Source organism: Pogona vitticeps, chromosome 3 (assembly GCF_051106095.1).
Source record: "Pogona vitticeps strain Pit_001003342236 chromosome 3, PviZW2.1, whole genome shotgun sequence".
Taxonomy (NCBI): domain Eukaryota; kingdom Metazoa; phylum Chordata; class Lepidosauria; order Squamata; family Agamidae; genus Pogona; species Pogona vitticeps.
Genome location: NC_135785.1, coordinates 5,411,254 through 5,435,415, shown reverse-complemented (window position 1 = coordinate 5,435,415; position 24,162 = coordinate 5,411,254). Strand labels below are relative to the sequence as shown.

The 24,162-nt window shown below is 48.0% G+C and overlaps 1 protein-coding gene across 1 annotated transcript in view; it reads right to left on the bottom strand.

Moving 5' to 3' along the window:
* Window positions 1–24,162, bottom strand: part of DIS3L2 (DIS3 like 3'-5' exoribonuclease 2) — a 293,641-nt gene that overhangs the window by 43,609 nt on the left and 225,870 nt on the right. Inside the window, exon 15 of the mRNA XM_020813964.3 lies at window positions 20,949–21,028. Coding sequence (XP_020669623.3) covers window positions 20,949–21,028 — 80 coding nt within the window. The remainder of the gene's footprint in view (window positions 1–20,948; window positions 21,029–24,162) is intronic.

The following is a 24,162-nucleotide window of genomic DNA, read 5'->3' as shown; positions in this document are numbered from 1 at the left end:
TTAGTAACCAGGGTTCTGGACGGCTCTTTTGGTCCTTACACATCGGCTGAAATGCAATTAATTAGGCAAAACGACCACATTTGCAAAATAAAGTATGGCAAACTAGGGAGATCAAACACTGGCTGAAATCCAGTAGTAAAACACCATATTAGAGTTCTATTGAATGAATCGGTGGGGATTTGATGAGTCAACACCTCCGCAAGTTTCACTGATTCTATGGGCTTACTCTGCTTGTGATTTTCCTACTGGATTTCAGCCAGAGCGGCCTCTCAGGAGGGACGCTGTCTCTTCGGGGCTTCCTTCTACCAACACAGCTTCATTCTTTTCGGTTCTCCTGAATGGGATCAGTCGCAAACAGGGGCCATAGCGGGAGCTGCCCTTTGACGATTGCTTCAAGCCCTCATCCGCAGAGCTCTTCCACAAGTTGAGTTACTCAAAGGTACTTTTTTGGACTACATCTCCCAGGATACCTCAGTCAGCAAGGGCAGAATAAGTGAAGTAAGGGCTTCCTTAAGAAAAGATTCCCTGGAAAGAGGAGACTCCCTGGAAAATACCCTGATATTGGGAAGGTGTGAAGGCAAGAGGAGAAGGGGATGACAGAGGTCGAGATGGATGGACAGCGTCATCGAAGTGACCAGCATAAATCTGACCATATTCCATCCGGGAGGCAGCGGAAGACAGGAGGGCCTGGCGTGCTCTGGTCCACGGGGGTCACGAAGAGTCGGACACAACTCAATGACTAAACAACAACAAGGGCTTCCTTTCCTATATGCGGAAGAGAGGGAGGGGGGAAATGGGCGCCATGGAGAAAATATTTGGGGGTTCAGGGAGGAGAAAGCAAAGAGACGCACATCCCTATTGCAACTTAAACTCTGATTTTCCCAACTACATTCCCTTGTACGGAACAAATGGAATGGAACGTAATGGAAGGAATCATTGTGAGGATGTAGGCTGCAGGATCCACACCTCCTCCTCATGAGTAGGGGTGGCTGACACGTAGTTCCTGGACTTCGCATACCCCCCCCCTTCGGTACACCAGCCCTGACATCTCCATCCCATAAAAGAGGACTTCCCCCCCCTTCAGAACAAACAAACAATGATGGGCTCCAAGAGAGTTCCTGTGGGGCAATAAGTCCATGGTCGGAGGGCCCCTCACTACCCCTCCTCTCCCATCCACACACCACCATTTTTAAAAGAATCTTTATACATGGCATCTTTATACATGGCTCAGTCTCACGGCGCTCAGTAATTTACAAAAAAAAAAGAAGTGGAAAAGAGGGGCGGAATGGGTAGTGATATGTTGCAGCAGTGGCCCTTCAAGATCCCAAGAGGGGTATGTACTGGAGATGGGCACAAACCAGTTCATCCCAGTTTGTCAAGCCAGCAGCACAGCTGCTGCTGCTCCCCTTCCCTGCCTCCTCTGATTCAATCATCCCCTCGCCAGGCCCAACGTCCTAGCTTCCTGCCCCTCTTCAACTGATCTTCCAGTCCTGGCAAGAGCTCAGGGTTCTCTGCCCCGCCCTCTTGGCTGATCTCCCAATCAGAGAAAAGGGCAGGGCTGAGAAGTCTGGGCTCTTGCTCCTGATTGAGAGATTAGCCGAGGAGGTGGGAAAAGCAAGCCAGCTGGGCCTGGTGAGTGGCTGATTGGCTGAGGAGGCAGGGGAAGGGGATCAGCAGTGCCTGTGCTGCCACCTTGACGAACCGGGACAAACCGGTTTGTGCTCATCTCAAATATGCATGGCCCCTGCTGAAGAGCTCTCCCCAGTGCCATTGCTCAAAGTGGCCTGGGGTCCTCTAGCTCAGGAATCCCCAACCCCCAGTACGCGGCTCAGTGCCAGTCCGTGGCCTTGGCCGAACTGAGCCATGGAACTCAGCCCCCCACGCACTCCCCCCACATGCCCACCTGAACAGCCCTTCGCACATGCATGCGAGTGTGCACCCTGCAAGCACCCCCGCCCCTTCATGCATGGGTGTCAGTGTACGCATGCACCATGCAAGCACCCCCACCCTTGTGCATGTGCACAAGTGCGCACGTGCCCACACGAGTGACTGCCGCCAATTTGTGCATGCACATGAGTGCAGGGGTGCCCTGCCCCCCTGCACACGGACCCCGTCCCTCCTCCAACAGTCTGCGGTGTCAAAAAGGTTGGGGACCACTGCTCTAGCTGGTCTTTTTCAGGATTGCAACCTGACCTTGGTTGTCTTCTCCCTCTTCCCTCCTCCTCCTTTGCTCCTCTTGTGCTATGTCTTAAAATTTAGAACAGACGCCCGAGCGCTTATTTTTCCAGGCTGCTTTGCTAGCATATTCATCTAAAGGACAGTGACAAAATCTTGAGCTCAACAACAAAACAAACGATGAACCAGGTGGGATGAGACCTCCGTGCCCCAGAAACCTTCCACACAGAGAGCATCTCCTTCAAAAACCTCAGCAGAGTGGAAACCAGACACTCCTGTAGCCTGCCTTCCATGAAACAACCAGACTAATGACTAGCTTACCTTTAAGCAATGTAATGTATTTCGGTTCATCCAATCTCATGGACACAATAGCTATCTAATCTCATGATCTTAGAACTGCAGAGCTAGAAGCCTGTGGGAAGCCTTTTATCAATTAAAATGTTACAACCAGGACTTTACAGAAAACCCGCACACAACTTGGAAAAGGATCTTTTCCAAGCTCTGATTGGGGGGGAGGGCAAATGGTCCAATTTGGGACATCATCGAAAAGAGAAGAGTCACTATCAAAATGGGACTCCATCACCCGGCAGGGTTCGTACTCCTGAGATGCGGGTCAGTGGTGTGGAACCATCAACGCTTTGCCATTCAAATCCAGCTTCTCAAATTTGCTGCCAGAAGCTCAGGGACGTTCTTGTGCCTGCTCTGGACCCTAGAGAGCAAGGTACGGTTTTCCCAGGAAGGTTCTCACTCTTGACCTTGTTCGAAGGGGCAAGGGGGGGGAATTAGAAACCCAGCAGCTTCTGGTATTTTGAAACAGAGCACAGTGTCAGCCGTTGCAGTAAAAAATTTAATAACCGCACGGCATGATCATCGGTTTTGCTGACCTTGCCTTTTTGTGATCAAAACTTGACATTCGGCAATTGGAAGTCCAAGTGCTTTGGTTTGGCTGCCTCCCTTTAAATGCCTGAAAATAAGGGGGAGAAAAAATCCCTAATACAGGGACGGTTCCATCAAGGTCACTGGGTCAGGCAGTGCTCGGGATGGCACCGGAGCTTCACAGAAAGCAGGTTCTGGTCTCAAGACCCTTAGAAACCCTGCAGAAGAGGCTGCAAGGGGCCCCACCCATCCAAACTATGACAGACATGAGGTTTGTGTTGTGCAAAGCTTGGGGAAATTACTCTTTTTTTGGGATCCAAACTCCCAGAAGCCCTGGAAAGTGGCCATCCTCTACCTTTCCAAGCACCAGGTTGTCTATTGCAAGTATCCTGCTTCACCCCGGTGGCACCTGGGAAAGGTGCAAGCAGAGAACATCCTCTGCTGAAGCTACTGCTTGCCTCCCAGAAGCTGGGTATTCAGGGGCAAGGTAAAGGTAAAGGTTCCCCTTGACATTGAGTCCAGTCGTGTCCGACTCTAGGGCGCGGTGCTCATCCTCGTTTCCAAGCTGTAGAGCCAGCATTTGTCCAAAGACAGTTTTTGTGGTCACGTGGCAAGCGCGACTAGACACGGAATGCCATTGCCTTCCCACCGAGGTGGTACCTATTTATCAACTCACATTTTTACATGTTTTCGAACGGCTAGGTTGGCAGGAGCTGAGACAAGTGACAGGAGCTCACTACGTCACGTGGATTCGATCTTACGACTGCTTGGTCTTCTGACCCTGCAGCATAGAGGCTTCTGTGGTTTAACCCGCAGCGCCACCACATCTGTAAATGAAGCTTAAGTGGGATGCTTCACTTATCTTTCCTGATCAGTATTTTTTGCAAACCTGTCTTTGCTTCTTTATTTGCTTTCAGTTCTACCTAAGGTAGTGTGTGTGTGTTTAGTCGTTTAGTCGTGTCCGACTCTTCGTGACCCCATGGACCAGAGCACGCCAGGCCCTCCTGTCTTCTACTGCCTCCCGGAGTTGTGTCAGGTTCATGTTGGTTGCTTCGCAGACACTGTCCAGCCATCTCATCCTCGGTCGTCCCCTTCTCCTCTTGCCATCACACCTTCCTAACATCAAGGTTTTTTCCAAGGACTCTTTTCTTCTCATGAGATGGCCAAAGTACTGGAGCCTCAGCTTCAGGATCTGTCCTTCCAGTGAGCACTCAGGGTTGATTTCCTTTAGAACTGATAGGTTTGTTCTCCTTGCAGTCCAGGGGATTCTCAAGAGCCTCCTCCAGCACCACAATTCAAAGGCATCAATTCTTCGGCGGTCTGCTTTCTTTATGGTCCAGCTCTCACTTCCATACATCACGACAGGAAAAACCATAGCTTTGACTATTCGGACTTTTGTTGGCAAGGTGATGTCTCTGCTTTTCAAGATGCTGTCAAGATTTGTCATCGCTTTCCTCCCAAGAAGAAGGCGTCTTTTAATTTCAGGGCTGCTGTCTCCATCTGCAGTGATCATGGAGCCCAGGAAGATAAAATTTGACACTGCCTCCATATCTTCCCCTTCTATTTCCCAGGAGGTGATGGGACCAGTGGCCATGATCTTAGTTTTTTTGATGTTGAGTTTCAGACCGTTTTTTGCACTCTCCTCTTTCACTCTCATTACAAGGTTCTTTAATTCCTCCTCACTTTCTGCCATCAGAGTGGTATCATCTGCATATCGGAGGTTGTTGATATTTCTTCCAGCAATCTTAATTCCGGCTTCGGTTTCTTCCAGTCCAGCCTTCCGCATGATGTATTCTGCATATAAGTTAAATAAGCTGGGGGACAATATACAGCCTTGCCGTACTCCTTTCCCAATTTTGAACCACTCAGTTGTTCCATGTCCAGTTCTAACTGTTGCTTCCTGTCCCACATATAGGTTTCTCAGGAGATGGATAAGGTGGTCAGGCACTCCCATTTCTTTAAGAACTTGCCATAGTTTGCTGTGGTCCACACAGTCAAAGGCTTTCGCATAGTCAATGAAGCAGAAGTAGATATTTTTCTGGAACTCTCTGGCTTTCTCCATAATCCAGCGCAAGTTAGCAATTTGGTCTCGAGTTCCTCTGCCTCTTCGGAATCCAGCTTGTACTTCTGGGAGTTCTCGGTCCACATACTGCTGAAGCCTACCTTGCAGGATTTTGAGCATAACCTTGCTAGCGTGTGAAATGAGTGCAATTGTACGGTAGTTGGAGCATTCTTTGGCACTGCCTTTCTTTGGGATTGGGATGTAGACTGATCTTTTCCAATCCTCTGGCCACTGTTGAGTTTTCCAAACTTGCTGGCATATTGAATGTAGCACGTTAACAGCATCATCTTTCAAGATTTTAAATAGTTCAACTGGAATGCCATCACCTCCACTGGCCTTGTTGTTAGCCAGGCTTTCTAAGGCCCACTTGACTTCGCTCTCCAGGATGTCTGGCTCAAGGTCAGCAACTACATTGTCTGGGTTGTACGGGATATCCAAATCTTTCTGATATAATTCCTCTGTGTATTCTTGCCACCTCTTCTTGACGTCTTCTGCTTCTGTTAGGTCCCTCCCATTTTTGTCTTTTATCATGTTCATCTTTGCGCAAAATGTTCCTCTAATATCTCCAATTTTCCTGAACAGATCTCTGGTCTTTCCTTTTCTGTTATCTTCCTCTATTTCTTTGCATTGTTCATTTAAGAAGGCCCTCTTGTCTCTCCTTGCTATTCTTTGGAAGTCTGCATTCAATTTTCTGTAACTTTCTCTATCTCCCTTGCATTTTGCTTCCCTTCTCCTCTCTGCTATTTCTAAGGCCTCGTTGGACAGCCACTTTGCTTTCTTGCATTTCCTTTTCTTTGGGATGGTTTTCGTTGCTGCCTCCTGGACAATGTTACGAGCCTCTATCCAAAGTTCTTCAGGCACTCTCTCCACCAAATCTAGTTCCTTAAATCTGTTCTTTACTTCCACTGTGTATTCATAAGGGATTTGGTTTAGATTATACCTGAGTGGCCCAGTGGTTTTTCCTACTCTCTTCAGTCTAAGCTTGAATTTTGCTATGAGAAGCTGATGATCAGAACCGCAGTCAGCTCCAGGTCTTGTTTTTGCTGACTGTATAGAGCTTCTCCATCTTTGGCTGCAGAGAATATAATCAATCTGATTTCGATATTGCCCATCTGGTGATTTCCATGTATAGAGTCGCCTCTTGTGTTGTTGGAAAAGAGTGTTTGTGATGACCAGCTTATTCTCTTGACAAAACTCTATTAGCCTTTGTCCTGCTTCGTTCTGAACTCCAAGGCCAAACTTCCCTGTTGTTCCTTTTATCTCTTGGCTCCCTACTTTAGCATTCCAGTCCCCTAGAATGAGAAGAACATCTTTCTTTGGTGTCAGTTCTAGAAGGTGTTGTAAATCTTCATAGAATTGTTCAATTTCAGTCTCCTCAGCAATGCTGGTTGGTGCATAAACTTGGATTATTGTGATGTTGAATGGTCTGCCTTGGATTCGTATTGACATCATTCTATCATTTTTGAGATTGTATCCCATTACAGCTTTTCCCACTCTTTTGTTGACTATGAGGGCTACTCCATTCCTTCTACGGGATTCTTGCCCACAGTAGTAGATATGATAATCATCTGAGTTGAATTCGCCCATTCCTGTCCATTTTAGTTCACTGATGCCCAGGATGTCGATGTTTATTCTTGCCATCTCCTGTTTGACCACCTCCAGCTTCCCAAGGTTCATAGATCTTACATTCCAGGTTCCTATGCAGTATTTTTCCTTACAGCATTGGACTTTCCTTTCACTTCCAGGCACGTCCACAGCTGAGCGTCCTTTCGGCTTTGGCCCAACCACTTCATTAGCTCTGGAGCTACTTGTACTTGTCCTCCACTCTTCCTCAGTAGCATGTTGGACGCCTTCCGACCTGAGGGGCCCATCTTCCAGCGTCATATCTTTTAGCCTTTTGTTTCTGATCATGGGGCGTTCTTGGCAAAGATACTGGAGTGGCTTGCCATTTCCTACTCCAGGTGGATTGCGTTTAGTCGGAACTCTCTACTATGTCCTGTCCGTCTTGGGTGTCCCTGCACGGCATAGCCCATAGCTTCTCTGAGTTACTCAAGCCCCTTCGCCACGACAAGGCAGCAATCCATGAAGGAGACCTAAGGTAGTGCTAGCCCATAAACGGAGCCATGGGGTACAGATCATCCCAAAATGTTAGACAGCCCCCCCTCTCACACACAATGCTCACACTGCACCTGTCCCTGTTCTAAGTACCCAGAAAACAGACTCTACCATGATCCCAACTTAGTTTCGTGAAGTTTAGAGCAACTAAGAAGGTCGTGCTACCTAAAAGGCTAACAAGTTTATTTGCGTAAGGGTTTTCATAACACTTTTGCCTAACCTGATCAAAAGTATCAAAGACAAATGAATAATATTAATTGCTGAATAATGAACTTTTTAAAAAAACTTTTCAACAATATTGTGTTCCTAGGGAGGTAAATTTCTTCGGATCCTTTTTTAAAGAGAAAGGCAGAGTATAAAAATGTTTTAAACAAACCAACTGCAGCCCTTTTGATCAGAATCAAGAAAAGGTGGCCGTTAATGCACATACTTGGGTGAGAGCAGATCCTTCTTTTTACTGTGACAAGTGTAACATAGCTAACCCGCTGGAAATTTCCACTAGTTAATAATTTTGCACTGGGTCCAGAATTATTTCCCTTGCCTTTGTTCTGAATTTAGCCCCAGTTAAACCTGTATTCTATTATTACAAGGGAACCAAAAACAAGTCTCCCAAATCACTTTTGGAAGAACATTTCACAATATTGCAAAGCCATCCTAAAGCCACGACATTTCCCTCCATCGTTCTTTTGGGAAAAGAGCACCAAACCCTTTAATCTCCTCCCTTTATTTTGCACCAAGCCCTCCCTCTGCCCGGTTGCCCTTTATGGCAGCTTCTCCAGATTGGCCGAGAGATTCACTTCGCTTAAAATATCTGTGCCCCTCTTTTCCCATAAGCTTAAAATGAGCCCAAATCATGTCATTAAAAATAAAATTGCACCTCAAAAGAACATTCGGGGAGAACAGTGGAAATCAACCAAACGCCTTCTTCCTGGTTGGGCTGTGGTTGGGGAGTGGTTTCATACAATTTCCTAGTAAATAATGAAGATCTCCTAATGCTTTAATACGACGGTAGATTTCCCAAGGTCCAGGTTCAATCTCCGGCACCTTTGAAAAGGATTCGGTGGGAGGAGACAGAAAAGTTGCTGCCAGTCAGAGAGGATGCCATGTTCAAGGCAGCAAGGGTCTAACCCGGTCCAGATCTTGGAAACTTCCTCTTTCAACTACCACCCCTATCATCCCCAACCACCATAGCTACAGGCTACCCTTGCTAGGAGGTCCTTGCACTTTAGATGTTAAAAAAAACACCATATATTTTGCAGGCTCTAGACCGTGTCTAAGGCAACTTCTATGTGCTTCACTGTCACAGAGGACTCCTGGATCATTCAGTGGTTTAGGTCTTTGGCTGCAAAGCCAGAGGTTGGGAGTTGGATTCCCCCCCCCCCCCAAATGGGCTTCCTTGACAGGGGATGGATGATCCCACAGGGTCTCTTCCACTTCTCGGCAGTTCTAAGAGTATGAATATTACTAATCGTGGTTGTTCTCACTGGTCAAAACACTGCCAGCCAGCCTGAGACCAAGAGGTTTGTGGGCTCCTGCAGCTGAAGAACATAGCCTGGACAAAGCATCTCCCAATCTTTAGCAAAAATGCTATTGGGTCTCCATTTCGGCCACGGGTCTGGCTTTGGATACTGTGCTCACAGCTGAGTTTGTGGGCCAAACGGTCATTTGGCCATTGGAAACTGGCACTTGGTAAATGGTCTGACTCATAAAATAAAAAATCCAGAGCATCTCGTTGCTTAGATCGCACGCATCCCAGGTCTCACAAGGAATGTCGAAAACAACGACACACCTTGAAGTCCTAAGTCTTCTGAGGTAGGCAACCAGCCCTTTTACAGTGTCCTATCCTTGCTGAGTGTTACCACTTCTAGCAATAGAAAGACCGAGAGGTTGAAAGTGTGCCGCTGGTAGTGGCTTGTGTGCAAGCTGCGGAGGGCACCCCTTTCAAGCAGATGCAAAGCGAACACTAGCAAAAAGCTAAGCATGCTGTTTCTCTCTGGAGTCCACCTCCAGAAATGCTCCTCCATCATAATGCAAAACCCATTTCCTCGTTACCCATCCAGCTAGCAGCTGCCTAATGAATCCAAGCCATGGTAGGTGGTGCACAGCACGGCACTTCCCTGACACCCCCTCCCCCCCCCCCTTCGGCAGCACAAGGGGCCTGTTTGGGCTGCCTGCAAACCTGTTCGCTCCGCCTCGAAGCCGCAGGGGCAGGAGATGAGTAATGTGGTTCTGCAGTTATTAAACGTTTCCTTGCTGGCCAATTTAGCAGCTAATCGTCACGAAACGCCGGGGCTGGTCCCTGGGCAGTTAGTTGCATTGGCAGGGCACAAGCGAGCCTGGCGATTCAATCAAGGTTCCCGACAACAGCGACGCTTGTCATATCCCAAGGACAGCGAGTTGTGATTCTCCCTAACATTACCAGAATGAGGTCAACACCCCGCCCACCTTGGCACACACTCTGAACACTGCAACGCCACACCTGCTGGAGCGACAACGGATGCGGTGCGCCACACCCATCCACAGTAGCCATGACCACCAAAGCGGGCTGGAGCTCAGAGGTGGAGCACATGTTTCACAAGTTGAACGACCCCACGTTCGATCTTCAGAATCTCTAGATAAAACTCTTGCTTTAGAAGATGGAGAGCCACCACCAGGATTCACAGTGCCAGCTGGATCTCAAAATGTTCTGGCTGAGTACAAGGCCATTTCCTGTGTTCTTAGGCAAATGCTATCATGTTGGAGCACGACATAGGTTCTTGAACCAGTCTCTGGTTTTGTTGTTTAGTTGTTACGTCATGACAACTAAACAACTCTTGTGACTCTTCGTGACCCCATAGACCAGAGCACGCCAGGCCCTCCTGTCTTCCACTGCCGCCTGGAGTTGGGTCAAATTCATGTTGGTTGCTTCGATAACACTGTCCAACCATCTCATCCTCTGTTGTCCCCTTCTCCTCTTGCCCTCACACTTTCCCCACATCAGGATCTTTCCCAGGGAGTCTTCTGTCAGAATATAGAAATTTTGTAGGCCTGAACCTGAATAAATGTATTATTAACGAGCTGCCATTGTGCACAGATGTGAATATGCTGAGTCACTCTGAAGATGATGCAATGTCTGGAAATAAGAAGACACCAGCTGCAGAGGATGAAGTCATGTGTCTTCTGATTGGACTAGAGATGCCATGTATACGTATATAAGTGGACAATGTCTGTGTATCATTCTCTTCTCTCTTCACCATTTGCTGCTAACCACTATGTCCGTTTGTGTAAAGAGTTCCTGCCTGCCTGTAAATACTTGTAAATACAACCGTCTTGCAAAAGAAGAACTTGTGTCTTCAATAACTCTGCGTTTTCCTTTCGCCAAATCTGTGACATCTTTTCTAGTCAATGCAGGAGTCCAAATCAACGTGGATCTGGAAGATGGTTGTCCAATTTCCTCCTGAAGGCCTCTAGCGTTGGAGCGCTCACCACCTCCAGCGGTCATGGGTTGTCTTGTCCTGCTTTAACAGTTAAGCAGGTTTTTCCTGATCAGCCTAAATCTGGTTTCCTGTAGCCAGACTAGGCCACATCTGGACCTTGGTGGTGAATTTTTCATTCTAAAGGAATTTCAAGGTGTGCAAACCTAGGTTCATCAATCCTGCTAAACCCTGGCAATCGATGTACGCAGACCTCCAGAAAGAGACTCTTGGGGAAAAAGCTGGGGCAGAGTGTTCTTCAAACCTATTCTTATCTTCTCCTTAGATGCACAAATTAATCATTGCAGGCGAGAAGAGGGCCTCGGGGGATAAGGAAAAAAAGAAGACAAATAACACTCGAGCTATATCATAAACAGATGCGGGAGCCGCCAGAACCGAGAAGCAAGAGATGTTAGGAGAAGCAGCAGTGTTCTCCTGGTCGAACTGGGGGCGGGGGCTCCTCTTCTTGGCTTTCTGTGCCCTCTCCCAGGGATGAACCCTCAGCCAAACACTCCTGGCACAAAAGGAGGGCAGAGGGATGGCTCAATGGATCCCACCTGTCATTTCCCCAACAAAGCCCCTTGTACCGGCAGGCCAAGCCAAAGGGGCAAGGGTCCAGAGGTGTGTGTTATGTCAACGTCTATGTCGTCATCCCTTCACGTTGGAGGCGACAAGATGAGCCAGAATAGCTCACGCCGCTTTCGGATCCTGGCATTCTCTCTCGGGGGAGGCTTCCCCACTGTCTGACAGATGAAAAGCACGATTCAGCAGAGGGCGCCGACCGAGGCTGCCAGCTGCCCAAGAGCGGAGATGCCGAGCTGTGTGTCTGGAACAGATGCCAATGGGCCACGGACAGTCAGGTGACAGCTGGAGAGGCAGCGCCGCGGGGAGGCTCCCACCTAAGGCGACTATCACCTTCCACCACTATTTTGAGAGCACAAGTTCTTGGCCAGTAGGCAAAACAGGGTGCCCAAATCCTATTTTCACCAGAGGAGTCTGCTTCGTTCGGGAGCCAAAAAGGCCGCAGCAGCTCTGTCTGGCCATCGGCGGTGACCTAGCAGATCCAGATCATAGCAGGGAAGTTTTCTTTCCATTCAGTTCCTCCTTCCGGTCTTTTTTTTTTTTTAAACAGCAATAAACTAGTCCTTATGATTCTGGTGGGAAATCCCAGAAACCACAGACTGAATCATCCTTTTAACTGTGTTCCTTTAATGGACAACCAAACTGTTTGGTGGGGGGAGGGGAGAGTAAGATTTGGGATGCTTTTTGAAGGGCATGTTTGGTATACAAATGTGCCCAATGGATACCCAGCTCACTGCAGGGGGAGAGACACAATGTGTTGTTGTTGTTTAGTTGTTAAGTTATGTCCGACTTGGTCGTTTCAGTGACCCTGTTCAGCCATCTCATCCTCTGTCGTCCCCTTCTCCTCCTGCCTTCACACTTTCCCAACATCAGGGTCTTTTCCAGGGAGTCTTCTCTTCTCATGAGATGGCCAAAGGATTGGAGCCTCAGCTTCAGGATCTGTCCTTCCAGTGAGCACTCAGGATTGATTTCCTTACACAATGTGTAGCTTGCATAATTAAATTGTAAACCACCCACAGAGAGTGCTTGAAGCACTATCAGGGTGGTGTATAAGCTCCTCTTTGTTTTGCTTTGTGTGAATTTCTCCATGAGTTTGTTTCTGAGTTGCTCTATACCTCCGAAACAGCCCCACTTGCCAACGGTGGCAGCTGGTAAATCTCCCTCAAGGCCCACATCAGGGGGGCACAGCAGAAGCAGAAGGCGCCTGCCCCCCTCCCTTGCAGCCTTTCAGAGGATGTGGAAAACAAGACTGTTTAGCAAAGCCTCCGAGAACATTCTCTCTTGACGTTTTTAGATTGATGTTTTTATTATTCCTGGTTGCCATCATTTGCGTCTTTTTTGATTTACTAGATTACTGCAGTCGTATTGTATACTTGCAGTGGTCTCCAACCTTGGGCCTCCAGATGTTCTTGGACGTCAACTCCCAGAAATCCTGGCCAGAAGAAGTGGTGGTGAAGGCTTCTGGGAGTGGTAGTCCAAGAATGCCTGGAAGCCCAAGGTTGGGGACCTCTGGTGTACTGTATATGCATTGTTTATTTTAAGCTCTTATCTGTGATTTATTTTTCATTTATGTTCCTCTAGTTGTAAATGACCCAGAGTTGTGCCCAGCACTAACTGGTGTGGTATACAAATGTAATAAATAAATAAATAAACAAACAAATAAATAAAATATATTCAGAAGTGGTGATCTTGAAAACAACCTTGTGAAGGGCGGTCAAGAGGATGTAATGGAACCGGCCTGACATGTGAGTTTCGTCTCTGAGTTTCGTTGGTCCTCTTTCCTTCTGAATTTTTTGCTGCCTCTGGTTTGATTCCAGCTTGCTGTGCCCTAAACCTAGGCAGAAGCTAGAAGAGTTGCTTTAGCTGAGTGCATGGCGGGTACGGGTGGTGCCCTATCTTTGCCTGCAAAAGGTCAATGAACTCTACCCAGCCACAAGGACTGGTGATCACTACACACAAAAGATCAGCTAACGACACCATCAATCACAGTGACAGATAATTTCTCCTCCTTATCACAACAATACACCCACAACAAAAACACACTAATCACCATAATCACTCATCTCCTGAAAAGGACAAAACCTGATCCAACAGCTATAAATAGTCAACTCCCAAACAAACTACACCAGAGCAGAGTGCTACTCCTGTCCTCTGAAGATGCCGGCCACAGAGACTGACGAAACATTAATAATAATAATTTATTGTCATTGTAAGTATATACACATACAACGAAATTCACAGGAAGACACGGCCAAAGAGCCCGAAAGCCCCACAACAATGGTAGTATTATTATTTTTTTTACAGCATTGCAGAAACGAAGACACATCTCTATGGTGTGTGTTAGGTTCTGTCAGGTTTTCTGGGAACAAAATCTTATACATGCACTGTAGGATTCCTTCAAGTCCTGCAGGAATCCTCATCAGGCTGAGTGTTACAAACTCTCTTCCAAAACTCTGGATCACCAAGCTCAGTGGATCCCAACCTTGAGTCCACTGATGTTCTTCACCACCAGCTGTGATGGCTACGATTTCTGGGAGTTGTAGTTCATCTGGGGAGCCAAGGTTGGGAACCACTGACCTAACTTGATGCAGAGTCTTGGGCAAGTCAAAGGCTCACCTTTTGGTGATGTTTTATGGGGGTACCCATTGCCCAAGCCTTTCAGCAAACCTCACAACAACCTTGCAGGCACCTTCACTGTGTGGAGGCAACCGGATGAATCAAAAGAACTTATGATGTTCCCCCCTTGTCTTCACCTCCCATCAAGTTTCTGGGCTCCCCCTCAGAAGGAACCTCAGAGCAGGAGCGAGGTTATTACAGCCAGCCAGAAAGGTTTCACCTCCACCCCTCTCCTTCCTTCCTAATCCTCTTAATACCCATTCCACAGCTGCAGCAACGTCTTGTTGGGGAAGCTGTCATTTTTCCTGGATGTCAGGCACCCAGCCGTTTATGCCGTTTATGAGTGGGGGTGAAGAGCGTCATTTAGCCAGAACTTCAAGGAACAGGTCTGGCTTTGTTTTAAAGGAGCTTAATTAGCACAGTACTGGTATCTGTGGGGCTCTTAATGGCAGACGTCTCATTCCAAAGCATCCATCGGCTGCAACTTGTCAAAAATGTAATCTGGCTTCAAGCTTCCTCTCCCTGCAGGGGAACAATACGGCGTGTGTGGGAATCTTGGTGCTTCTCGTTGGCCTGATGGGATCATGTCTGCGCAAGACACTCTGGTTCACAAAAGGGGGAATAAAAGCTGACAGATGTGTGTCCTGCCCTGGACAAAACATGAAACAACAAGGATCTGAGGAGTTTTGGGAGAACGTGGTCACCTCACCTCACCCGGCTTGCTTCTGCCCAAAAATCCCAGCCACAACAACCCATCACAACTCTTGGCTACTAATCCCATTCTAACTGGCATTTTCTTCATCTGGAGGAGAAAACACAGCGTTTCCAAAGGTTATGGTTATTTTCTGGGGGCTACTGCTTCCAGAATGCTCCTCCAGTATGGCCAGCAGATGTGCTCACGGTGGATTCTGGGAGATGTAGTTCAAACAATAAGTTCCCAAAGCTCTGTGGAAATGCTTTATGAAAGACACGATTGTGGGTTTTCACTGAGACGGTAAGTCTGTGCTGGTCTGAGGGATTGCAGTGCAAACAAAACTAATCCTGTACCTCTTAGGGAGGAGAACACCAGCTATGTCTTCTGCCTGATATGCCCTGGCCATTGAGCTGGCAACTGTGCGAACAGAATGATGGGCTAGACAAGTGTCTGATCTGATCCACCAAAGCTCATCTCACGGTCTTATTTTTCCCTGTGCAGAAAACCAATTGCTGGGTAGGCTCAGGGTGAGGTTGGGAGTTTGATTCCCCACTGGGCTGGCTTGGCAGGGGCTGGAATCAACAATCCCCAGAGTCTCTTCCAACTCTCCAGTTCTAAGATGATGGTGATGGTGATGAAATCTGTTGGTGTTGATGGGAATTGCACCTACAGCAAAACTGAAAGTTCAAAACTCTGACACGGCTGCAGATTTGGAAGCCGTAGGGGGAATGATTGAAATGACACATAGTCCATTTTGATTTTCTTTGGCCATTCCTTCTTATGACTGACGGCAGTGACACCTGGGGCAGAGGAGCCTAGTGGCCCCCTGCAAAAGCCAACAATATAATATACTGTCTCCTAAAGGTATAAGTGTTTGCTCACCTACAAATTGTCCAAACTTGGAAAAAAAAAATCCCTATGGGTCTTTCAACCCTAGTTTGAAAATAATACAGCCAAAGTCACTGGCCATATTGGTTTGCAGTTTCTGGAGAATTGCAGTCCCCAAAAGTCATTCTGCACCCCTTACCTACCCCAGCTCTGCACTTAACTGGCAACTAAAATTCAGACATTTTGAATTTATTTACTTCTTCCTAAATAGTAACTTTGCACTCCGAAGATATCTCTAAATGACCCATGGAAGCCAATGTTAGCTCTTTTAACCCGTCCTGAATCCCAGGCATTGGGGGTCGGAGTGAGAGATTCCTTAGCAAAAACTGACCCGCCACCTTGGAAAATTGCAATTCCCCGGCTCACTACGTGAAGCCATCCATGTGAAAGTCCTGTGAAAGAAGTCAGAATCGACAACGAGTTGATCTCGCTCTTGAGGCCAAGAGACTTCGAGATGGGACGGGCACCCAAAAAGCTTCAGGGCAGGACTCTGCCCCACATTCACTGCCCAACAGAGATCGGATCTCGCTCCTCTAACCAGGGTACTGGTAAAGAGGCCCTCTCCCTTCCATGTCTCTTTTGATCTCTAAGAGAGATCAACAGTACTTGATGTTCGTATGGGAACGGAGCACAGGACGCCCTGCCAGCAGCAGCACCACCATAAAATATAGAGCCAGACCTACTTAGAGCACCGCCGGCATTCTGACAAAGGGGCCCTCCGTTGGCAAGCCGGCCGGTTGAACTGGCAAGGAGCGGCCATTCATCTCTCCGACCCAAAGGCCCGGTCCTTCACACTCTTATCATCCTTCATCTTCCAAAGTCAGGCTCTGCTGGGTCTCGAGAGGGAGGGAGGGTGAAAAACAGCTCAGATTCAAACGACTCAAGCCACGTTCCACAGGGAGGGAGAAACAAAACATGGTTATGGTCGCAAGATGAATATTTACAAAGCACTGGGGAAGTGACAAAGTAATCTTGAAGATTGGTATAAAGAAATGTGGAATTTAGCAATTAACAATAAGTTAAGAGATGAAATGGAAATAAGAAGAGGAAGGGTAAAGTCTAATGATTTCAAAGATGTATGGAATTCAAACATGGAGTATGTCTCTTCGACGGGGAAAGGCTATATAGGCTAGCAGAAGAGTCAATGAATTTTTGGAGAAGAATGGGGTGGAAATCGGTACAAATGGCTATTGCTGGTCACCTCCTCCTTAGGGTGAAGGTGGCATGGTTGGGGGAAGAATTCAAGGTGCATCGTGTGTAGGCACTATTGAGTTTGTATGTTAGTTTGAATTTTGTTATTTGTAATTTTCATTTTATTAATTAAATTAAAACAAAATAAAACAAAACCAAAACCCCTCCTACGGCTCTGGGAACGCTGGTTCCCAAATCTAGACCTGCTGGATTTGGAGCCTGAAGCTTTGTTGGGTCAAGATCTTCGAGGAAAACAGAGAAGGCTAGCCTCCTACATCAGTCTTCCCTAACCTCATGCTTTCCCAGTGTATGAGATACAGTGGTGCCTCGCTTGACGAGGATAATCCGTTCCAGCAAAATCGCTATAGAACGAAATGGTTGACAGGTGAAAGTAAAAATCCCACTGAAATGCAATGAAAACCGGTTCAATGCATTCCAATGGGCGAAATACCTCACTGTCCAGCAGAAGATCCTCCATAGGGCGGCCATTTTCCGGTGCCTGTAATGCGAGGAATCTGTCCTAAAACACAGTGGGGAGCCATTTTGCATAGCGGGCGGCCATTTTAAAGACCCGACTATCAGCTGTTTTGATCGTCGTTAAGCGAAAAATCGGTTCGCAAAGCAGGGAACCAATCGTTGTAAAGCAGTTTTTCCCTATTAAAACATTGTTTTGTGATTGCAAAAACTTCACTGTAAAGCGATTTCCTCGTCTAACGAGGTAATCGTCAAGCGGGGCACCACTGTAATACTTGCCTTCATCTATATCTGGTAAGCCAAGGAAGGCACTCCTCCCCTTTATTTCCAAATAGAAGACACCTTGTTCATAAGCCAAGACACAACCCGACTTCCTTGTCCAAGGATGTCTGCAGGCACGTCATACCCCCTCTTCCCACGGGCAGTTCATTTCTTCTGCAAGCAAACCATCGCTTCTAAAAAGATGAGCTTTCACAGAGGGGAAGGGCTCATCTCACCCACATTTGAGGACCTAAATGGCTAATTTAATACAAAGGATGGGTAGGAAGGGATTCTCAGGAATTGCGGGCTATGTGCAGCTCTACCAAACAAGGGTGGCCTCCACCCTCTAACAAGATGTCAGAGCAGGCTGTCCTTTGGAACGGTATGAGAGTGGTTTCTCTCCCAGTTAATGCTGTATCTGTTGTCACCTAGTGTACCTTTGAACCCTAAAAGCAGGACCCGAGCAACAGCAGTGACACAATTTACTCCTGCCTCAAAAATATTATCTCAACAACTTCCTACTGATGGATTAGAAGAGAGGGTTTGGAGTCGACTGAATTCAACAGGTGAAGCCTTTGAAAAGGAATCCCCTAGAGAAATACCAAGATTCTGTAAAAATATAGGACACACCTGGCTCTCCGTAGGTCAGTGTGTGTTCATTATACATGTGCACACCACACACGCAAAAACACGCCAGTTCTGATGCTGTGCTTCCTTTCGTCTACGATGATTAACATAATTAAGCCCAGCTGATTGTAGCCACCTTGAAATGTGCATGCGGTCACAAATCTTATTAACAACCTGTTCATTTCAGTTTTGTGTGCCATCAAATCACACCCAACTTATACTGACCCTATTTGGATTTCCACGGTAAGTGAGATATTTAAAGAGTGGTTTTTCCAGTTCCACCCCTCCACAAGCGAGTTTCCATGGCCAAGAGGGATTTGAACACCAAGTCTCCTGAGTCCACCACTCTGTCCACGACACCACAAGTTTTATAGCTTAAACCACTGGTTCTTAACCTTGAGTTACTCAGGAGTTTTGGACTGCAACTCCCAGAAGCCTTCACCACCAGCTGTGCTGACTGGGGTTTCTGGGAGTTGCAGTTCAAAAGCATCCAAGTAACAAAGGTTAAGAACCACTGCCTTAAACTACCAATGTACTTTAAGCTATAAATCAGCAGTAGCCAATACGTTTCCCTGTCTGCATGTCTAGGTGGCAACTGGTTTCCTGGGGTAATGCTGTCAAAGGAATACCCAAGCTCCAGACAAACTACCTTCTGCTGAAGACCAATCCTTTTAAAAGAGAAAGCCTCGAACCATTCAGCCTTTAAATCACAGAGCTCAGGTGTAACAGGAAATTCTGGCTTTCAGCTATACCAACAGATACTGAAGCTGAGGCTCCAATACTTTGGCCATCTCATGAGAAGAGAAGACTCCCTGGAAAAGACCCTGATGTTGGGAAAGTGTGACGGCAAGAGGAGAAGGGGACGACAGAGGAAGAGATGGATGGACAGTGTCATCGAAATGACCAACATGAATTTGACCCAACTCCGGGAGGCAGTGGAAGACAGGAGGGCCCAGCGTGCTCTGGTCCATGGGGTCACGAAGAGTTGGACACGACTGAACGGCTAAACAACAAAGCTATACCAATGTACAGCTTGAATGCGTTCTCACTCTCCCTTCCTCCTCCAAAAGAGCAGGGCGATGGGAAGCAGCTGATTCCTCTTTGAAGCAAACCGGGCTTTCCCACTCTCTGCCTGAATTCACAGAACTGTGCTTTGATTTCGCACCAGTTACCGTGCAAGTCAGGATCTGAAACCCTAATCTGATCCTCATTCATTCTCACAAATGAAAGTTACAACTCTTAAGCTCTAGTGGCCCAAGTTGAAAGGCAAAATAGGAAACGATGGCCTGCTTAAAAGCAGGGAAGAGATGCTTCTAACGTCTTTCTTCCAGCTGCAAAAGAGGAAAGATGAAGGACACACAGCCTAGTTTGCTCCATTTGTCTAATTTCCAGGAATGAACAACTAGAAGATGACCATTCATTCCATTCCCTCTCTGGAATCAGGTGGACACAGGGCACCAACAGAGAGACATGTTTGCCAGATTCTTAATCGTACGGTGCATTCTACTACAGTTGGACCCCTATATCTGCTGATTCACTTATTCATGGTAAAATATATATCTTAAAAGAACAATCCTAGAAACAGCGACAGAAGAGGGTAACCAGAACTGGGCACGAGAGGGAGCCAGAGAGCACGCTAGGCATCGTATTTGCAATTAAAACAGAGTTCACTATAATCCACGGTTTTCAGCATCTGCGGGGGAAGCGGTTAGAACCTATCCCCCACATATATGGGGTGTGTGTGTGTCCCTACTGCATTGGATTTGCCACCTGAAGCCAGCCTGTCTTGCATTCTTCAAGCGATCTTCTCTGCCTGCCTTTTTGAGAGCTGTGCTACCGGTTCACCGATTGTCCTCGGAACGGATCACGACCTCTGATTTTAAAAACCCCAGCTGTGAAATTACCAAATGCTTTCTGGACAATCTCTGGAATGCTTAACAGACTATTGCATGTCTTCTCTATACGATCTGATATAAAATCTGTAGCTGGCCTCACCCACTTGAACGACACGACACGACACTCTTTACACCCACGGTAGGGTCCTTTTCTGTGAGTCCAGTTTTTGCGCTGGTCAGAGTTGCGGGCACCTTGACGCAGGCTGGATGCGCAGAATGTTTTTTCCCCTTCGCCTTTGGGGCTCTGCTGTTCTTCCCCCACCCCTTTTCCTCGGCTGGTGCTGACCCGTATCCTCGTTCGATCCCACCCACAAAACCTGCCTTCTACGAACGTAACACCCCTCCTGTCCTTTTCTAGCTCTGGGCTCAGAGGAAAAGCAGGTGGTTTGCTGAACACATCACACGGTGGTGGCGGCTGGCGCTGGTTTTTTTGTTTTACCTTGGACGTGTGGCCAGCAGGGCGAGGCAGCGGTCTCTGGCCAGAGAGGTCAGGTCTCATAAAAGGGCAGAAGACTTGACATTATTGAATTTTGCATTCCTTCATCTCTGCTGCCGGGGTGGGGTGGCTTTGGGGATTCTAACTCAAGACAGGCTTTGGGTGCCCAGCATCTTCAGCTGGGCGAGGGAAGGGGTGCCGTCCACCCCAGGGCATCAAAGATCTTGCCCCTGCCTGATTGGGCAACGGTAGGCAGATCGGGATGCAACGAACCGGACTTCGGATCAAATGCTCGGCGGTGGCAATGTCCCGACCCCAAGCCACCTCACAGGGCTGTCGCTGCAAAGCTAAACTGCCGCTCTGAGTTTGGAGGGGGAAACGTAGGCTGGGCAGAAACGGAGGAATGGTGAAACTCTTTGGGGGGGATCTGCTATCATCTGGAAGCTAGAGGGGGCCACTGTCTTGTTGGCGAGAGCCCGACTCCCTCTCCTGCCAATGCATGGGCATTCGCTGGGCATCGATCTGCACGGTCGATCTCCCTTTACCTCTTCCACCTTCCCCCCCCCTCCCCGCCACCCCAGGGAGAGCTTTTTCGAGGCCTTACTTGTTGCTGTCCCGGTACTGATAGACGTAGCAGCCTTGGGGCATCCCGCTCGCTTGGTCCAAAGTAAATGCCAGTTTCAGCTGCAGAAGGAAGGGAAGGAGGGGCAGGAAGAGAAAACAACGCATACATTTAGGCAACAGTTCTTGGCCGCAACTCTCCAAACCCAAGAAAAAGGCTGAGGGGAGAAACCAACCTCTCCCCGAGGCTGACAGGCAGCCGCCGAAGGCTGGAACATACCGCCGGGTTTCCAAAACCTCAAGGAAGGGTCACATGCTTTGAAGAAAAAGCACTGGCTTTTTCCACTCCTTTGTTACTATGAAGTGTTTGCGGTCATTCCAACATGGCGTGGGTCGTGATAGCTCCCGCACGCACACCCACACACTCTGCACAGGCTCGAAACCCTACGCCCACACATGCAACCTTTCGGCAGACGGAAGGAGCCGCCTCGGATGCGCAGAGGCCGGCCCGCATGGAGGACGAGGTTCCCACGGGCCTCTTCCTCCGAATAACCTCAGATTCCTGCCGCCCTCCAGCCGATCCGAGGGATGGAGAGAGAGAGAGAGAGAGAGAGAGGAGGAAACCACAAAAGGGAAAGGTGGCAGATTCTTCCTCTGGCACTCTTTATTCTGGAGCCAGTTGGAAGGGCTTGTAGTTTGGACCCGTGTCCGACAGGGGGCTATAGCAAGGGTTGGGGGGGATGGAGAGAGAAGGAAGAAAATCACAGGGAGCTGAGCAAGAAGGAGGAGGGGGGTGGCTGGACCTCAGGAGGGGCTGCAGATGCGTTATTTGCTGGAAATCCAAGAAAGGATTTAGGAAGAGTGTGTCGATGCCCGTGTTATCCGAGGCCAATGTGCTGAAGGGAGGGGGAAACCAATTTGGCCAGCCCGCTGAAACAGGAAACCTAATCTACTTCTGTGAACGGGTTTCGGGAGAGAACTGTGGAGGTCGACACAAGTGGGGGCCGATGACCACAAAACATCTTCTTTAGAACTGTACCATTGTAAAGGGGTCAGAGGAGGGCAGAGGGAAGGAGGGGGGAAGTTAGGGGGCAAACGCCTGGGGGGGGGAGGGAAAGAGAGAGAGAGAGAGAGAGAGAGAGAGACCCAGCCACCCGCTCTGCTTTTACTAGGAGCCCGGACTTCACTTTTGCATTATGGGCAGGAAAATCGAGGCCAAGGCAGGAAAATGTCCAGGGAACAAACGAAGAAAAGAAGAAGAAAAAGGAAAGAGTAAAGCCACACCAGGAAAAGTCAGAACAATGTAGGGGTTGCAATGTCAGATTAGGGGGACCTGTGTTCTGATCCTGCCCTCCCCCCCACGCACCCCCAAAATCAGGCATCAAACTCTCTCCATTTGACCCGCCGGTTGTGAGTGTTGAGTAGGAAGAGGAAAGCCACGTCGAGCGCATGGGAGGAAAAGCAGAATATAGATGAAACAATTAAACCATCAATCAAACAGTTAATCAATCAATCAAAGGGAAGAGGAGCAGCACCAGGGATTCTATAGCCCTGAGGCCAGTGACGGGCTCAGCTAGCTCTTGAGAAAGCTGTTTGAGGATTCTAGAAGTTGCAATATATATATATTTAGGCAACAATTTTTTAAAACTGTTCCAAGATCTGCATGTGTGCTGGCAAAAGTTTATACAAGTCAAAATAAAAACCACCTATGGTGTGATGCTCGTCCTCTACTGTAGTGTTTCTTTAAACACATATGTTTATCGGGGGGGGGGGGGGAAGGAAGGCTAATCTTCCTTTTTTTTCTTTAAGCAATGTGCAGTATTACCGATCAGAATCGTTTCCCGTCACCTCAATAGTTCAAACCCAAAGCTGCATCATTGCAGACCGCAAGCCCCCTTGCCATGTAGGAACATCCATCAAAGCACTCCGGACAGATGGCCATCCAGCCTCTGCTTAAAAACCTCCAAAGAATGGAGACTCCACCACCCTTCGAGGCAGCCTATTCCATGGCCGGAGAGCTCTGACCGTCAAGAGGTTTTTCCTAATGTTCAGATGGAATCTCTTCTCCTGTCGTTTGAACCCATTGCTCCATGTCCTAGTCTCTGGAGCCGTGGAAAACAAACCTGTCCCTTCCTTGACATGATATCCTTTCAGATAGTTAAACATGGCTATCCTGTCCCCTCTCAACCTTCTTTTTGTAAAGCTAAACATTTCCAGCTCCTTGTAGGACATGGCTTCCAGACTTTTGACCATTTTGGTCGCCCTCCTCTGGAACACGTTCCAGGTTGTCAACATCCTTCTTGAATTGAGGTGCCCAGAACTGGACACGCGACTCCAGGTGAGGTCTGACCAAAGGCAGAAAAGAGTGGTACTATCCCTTCCCTTGATCTAGACACTAGACTCCTATTGATGTCAGGAAGTTCTTCCTGAGATTCAGGTGGAATCTCTTCTGTAGCTTGAATTCCTGTATCACTCCTTGGAGCAACACAGCCTAGATGCTGGTTTTGCCAGTTCAAAGGTGGTAACAAAAGCCTTGGGCAGGTTTCCCTGGGTTCTATACCGCTTACCCCTCCTGGCCAGCGCAATCGATGTTTTTGGGGGGAAATATGGGGAACAGTAGCGCAAAGGCATCGAGAGAAGGCCAGACTGGGGAAGAAGGGTTGGCTGTGCAGCCACTTGGAGAAGGCAGTCTGATCATCAACTGCTCCAGGGAACGAGGGGTACTAATTGAGTCTGAGGAGGTGCCAGCGGTGTTAATGAAACAGCTGTCTTTTTTCAGTGAAGGATTCCTAGAGTGAGGCAGAGCACAGTCCTCCACCTTTCTGGACCTTTTGAGTACAGATGATAGCTTTGACCTTTGGAAAGGAAGGCATACCGCTGAGAGACGACTGCCTTTGTGTTTGCAAACGAATCTCGGACTCCTGGACTTGCGGGGAAATTGCAAAGCGAAAGTTAACAGCCCATTAAAATGCCAAGACTTTATTGAGGTGCTTTTCCACCAGCGGGGGTTCAGGCACACCGGCTCATCATTAGATGCTGTGCCAATTTCGATTTCCCTGCAAGATGACAAACAGAGATCGACACAGCCGGAGCGAGCTGACCCAAATTGAAGCGTTCAAGCGCACTGTCCCCGTGGAGTCTGAAGAAAGGGCAGCTCTGCACAAAGGCATCTCGGCAACTCTACGGAGGATGTGCACCGACACGACCAGCTTCTGCAGCTCTGGAGGGCCTGCTACAACATCCACACCCCCAAAGGA